The 3,257-nt window shown below is 39.2% G+C and overlaps 1 protein-coding gene across 1 annotated transcript in view; it reads left to right on the top strand.

The window, feature by feature from the left end:
* Positions 1–2,509: 2,509 nt before the first annotated feature.
* TPGS2 (tubulin polyglutamylase complex subunit 2) overlaps positions 2,510–3,257 on the top strand; it is a 17,991-nt gene continuing 17,243 nt past the window's right edge. Inside the window, exon 1 of the mRNA XM_035889851.1 lies at positions 2,510–2,546. Within this exon, the coding sequence (XP_035745744.1) occupies positions 2,510–2,546 (37 nt within the window). The remainder of the gene's footprint in view (positions 2,547–3,257) is intronic.

Here is a 3,257-nt window from a genome sequence, read left to right as displayed (position 1 = left end):
CGTCTAAAAGTGAGGCCATTCAAACAAAACTTTGCTTGTGGCAGTAGAATCACAAGAACTAGTGGAATTATTTGCATGTGTAAAGGATTTTAGCATCGGACCTTTCATCTGCCAGCAGCTTGGGGCACAGAACTGTCATATTTGTATGCCTGGAAAGCAATACATCTATCCTAAAGCCTTGCATGCAACAACATTACAAACTGCAGTTCCAGAACTTCTTCCTATGAATTTTAAAGTCAAAAGTGACCACTGTAATTACTTCACCCACCCACTGTATTGCAGGACAGTGAGTTTCATCTGGTAACCTAAGTGTATTGCTAATTGCATGTGGTTTTAGGTAGGTGCTCAGACAGACAAGATTAAAAGATCGGAGCAAAATTCTTAGTGTGGGCTTCAGTGAGGACAGGGTTTCATCCTCAGTCTCTGTTCAGTGTTCTGCTACTGACATTATTGGACTTCTTGGGGGGTTTTTTGGTTTGGGTTTTTTTTTTTTTGTTTTCCAGTTGTAAGGTCAGGATAACATTGTCATTCTACTCTGTGAGAGCGTTAAAAAAGTGAAACTGCTGATGATCAACCATCATAGCAAATGCTTCTCTGAAGTAGCTCTTTTTAAAAGATTACTAGCCTTACCTACATTTTCATCACTGAGGTTCAGATGTGTGAGATCTGTATGAAGTTAACTATGTCCAAAAGTGATGCTGCCGTATAAGCTGTTTTGGGTGGGTATGTTATGGCAATGCAGGTTTGGCTCTGAAAGTCCTGTAGTATCCCTTTCACATGGAAGGTGTTTCCTGGTTTGTGTTTGGGTTTTTTTGTTTTTCCATCTGTATCTCTGACAACTTGTATTGTGCAATATAGCAATGCACACCTCAGTCCATTGCGGTGATGTTTTACTCTGGTTCGTTTCTTTGTTTCTCCACTCCTGCGAATTTTGCACATTTTTACCCAGTGAAGTATTCCAAAGCATGTAAATTGTGCCACCACATTCATTAGAATCTCTGAACTAATTGGGAGACATTACCAGTCTGTTCAAGTGTTTGTTTCTTTCAGACAACAAAGTGTATCTCATTCAGAAAGATGCCTTACTCAGTAGTTTGCAGCAGTAGAAACTATCTTATTGTAAATTCTCTTTGCGGAAATCTCATGAAGCCAGTAGATACTTGTCTGCCTACCATAACATAAAAGCAGTAATAGGCTTTTAGCTCTGTTCAGAGTTTCTGAAATATTTTTTTGAGGAGATAGAAATGATCATGTAATGAAACTCAACATACTCCTTTTAGGCAAGAAAATGTTCCACGTGCAGTATATGGGAGCTTGAGGCCCAATTTTCCAATACCTTTATGAACTTTACATTCATGGTACCATTTCAAAAACCCTCCTTTAAACAAATTCTATATATGAGGTTGGGGGGAAGGCGTTTGTTTTGGTATTTTTAACTTGTAGTCTCTCTGCAAATCCCTACAAGGTGAGAGATTTCTCACAAGCATTATGGAGTTGGTAATTTGAGGGGAAAAAGGCATCTTTCCCACTGTCAGTGTGATTCATTTTGGTGAAGTTCTTATCAGTCATAGAACTTCCTGAAAGGCTGACTGCTCACAACTATATCTGAATGGGAGGTGTTAGCTGTTCTGGACTGCCCAGAGCAGGACCATGCTACACTATTTACAGTATTTATTAGATAAGAATGTAACTATTCAGACATTTTTAAAAGATGCTGGGTTTATCCAGCTTACAGGCAGTATTAGCAGTACCTTAAGGACTGACAATGATGTGATTTCTGCTTCAGCTTTGTGTCAGACCTTTACATTGACTGTTCTGATTAATACTGCAAAGCATTTTTGGAAGCTTCTGGATGAAATATTCTAAAAATAGGACAAAGTTTATTGTGATCTTGATTCAGAATAGTTAATAGGGAGGAGTCTCCTGAAGTAGTGAAGCTTTATCCTGCATCTTTTGTCTAACCTAGGTGGCTTCTTTATTTCTTCCGTCTGGAAGAAAAAGCAACCCATGGCAGATGACTTCTTTTCCTCATTAATGTTTAATGGAGCTCCCATCCATACCTCCACACATCTGTTAAACGTGGTCTTCAGTTTACCCACAGGATATTTTTAATATAACATTGAGGTTTTTAATATGGAATTTCTCTTTCTTTTGATCTTGGATTTGGTTCAGACCTCTTTAGAAGTTGCAGTTCTCTCATTCCTAAGCATCTTCTTTGGCTGATACGGTATTTAATCTTCCGTCATCCCAGCCAAGCCGTTGTGCATGATGAATTAAACATCCCTGCTGTTTTCTTTGATCACAGAAATAACAATTACTCTGTTATTATAATCTCTTAACTTATCATAAAGCTTGCGTAGCTTAGATGGAAAAGACCAGTTAGGTCATTGATTCTGCATGCTTCTTTAGAAGCAGAATACATATGGACAGCTTATATTTGAGCAAGAGACAGATCCTCCTGCCTTGCACCCACCTATCTGAAGTGAAACTTGGTGAAACATCAGTCTTTATGTCGGGGCCCCGCATTGGCCAGAAAGAATACCTAGGTGACCTACTATGATTTTATTTTTTTTCTTTTTTCTGTCTTTAACTTGGAGTTTGGTTTTCTGGTGCAATGTTTTGTCTTTTAAATTATCTGGCAATGTAACAATCAATACTTGCAATTAAAGCGAACTTTAGACTTCCTGAAACTAAGTGCTGCTCTTCTACCAGCAGAACAGGCAAGGGCAACATGATCGCTAGAAACAAAAGCCCAGCATTGGTGATAAAATCCAAACCAAAGCTCTCTGGTGCCTGCTTTTCCTGTCTAGTCCACTGTGTATGTTTTACCAGAAGGCTATTACAATACATGTGACTGCTTTGGGAGCCAATACTTTCACAGCAGAGCGAGTCTTGAAAGCCCTGCATAGTGATCACTTCTACTCCACGGCCCTGTGTGCTGGGCTTGCAATTCCCATAACAAGTTAGTAGACTTTCTGGACCTGATCCAAAGTGAATGAAGTCAGTGGGAACTGTTTCAGTTGGCTGTAGATGAAGTAAAACATAATAAAATAATAAGTGCAAGGGAGACTGTTCCGCCATCACACACCTGCAGGGATAGTACCATGTAGATTACTATCTTGCATTTATATAGCATTCTTTCCCACAAAATACTCAGATGATTTTTTATAAATTATGAGCTCAGTGCTCATTACAAATTTGCATGTGTCCAGCAGGGACTCCAGTGAACTGATGTTTGCTCACGCAGGTCCCTTCAG

Source organism: Egretta garzetta, unplaced genomic scaffold, assembly GCF_000687185.1.
Source record: "Egretta garzetta isolate BGI_Z169 unplaced genomic scaffold, ASM68718v1 scaffold702, whole genome shotgun sequence".
NCBI lineage: Eukaryota > Metazoa > Chordata > Aves > Pelecaniformes > Ardeidae > Egretta > Egretta garzetta.
The sequence above is the reverse complement of the archived record's forward strand: the minus strand, read 5'-3'. Positions and strand labels throughout refer to the sequence as shown.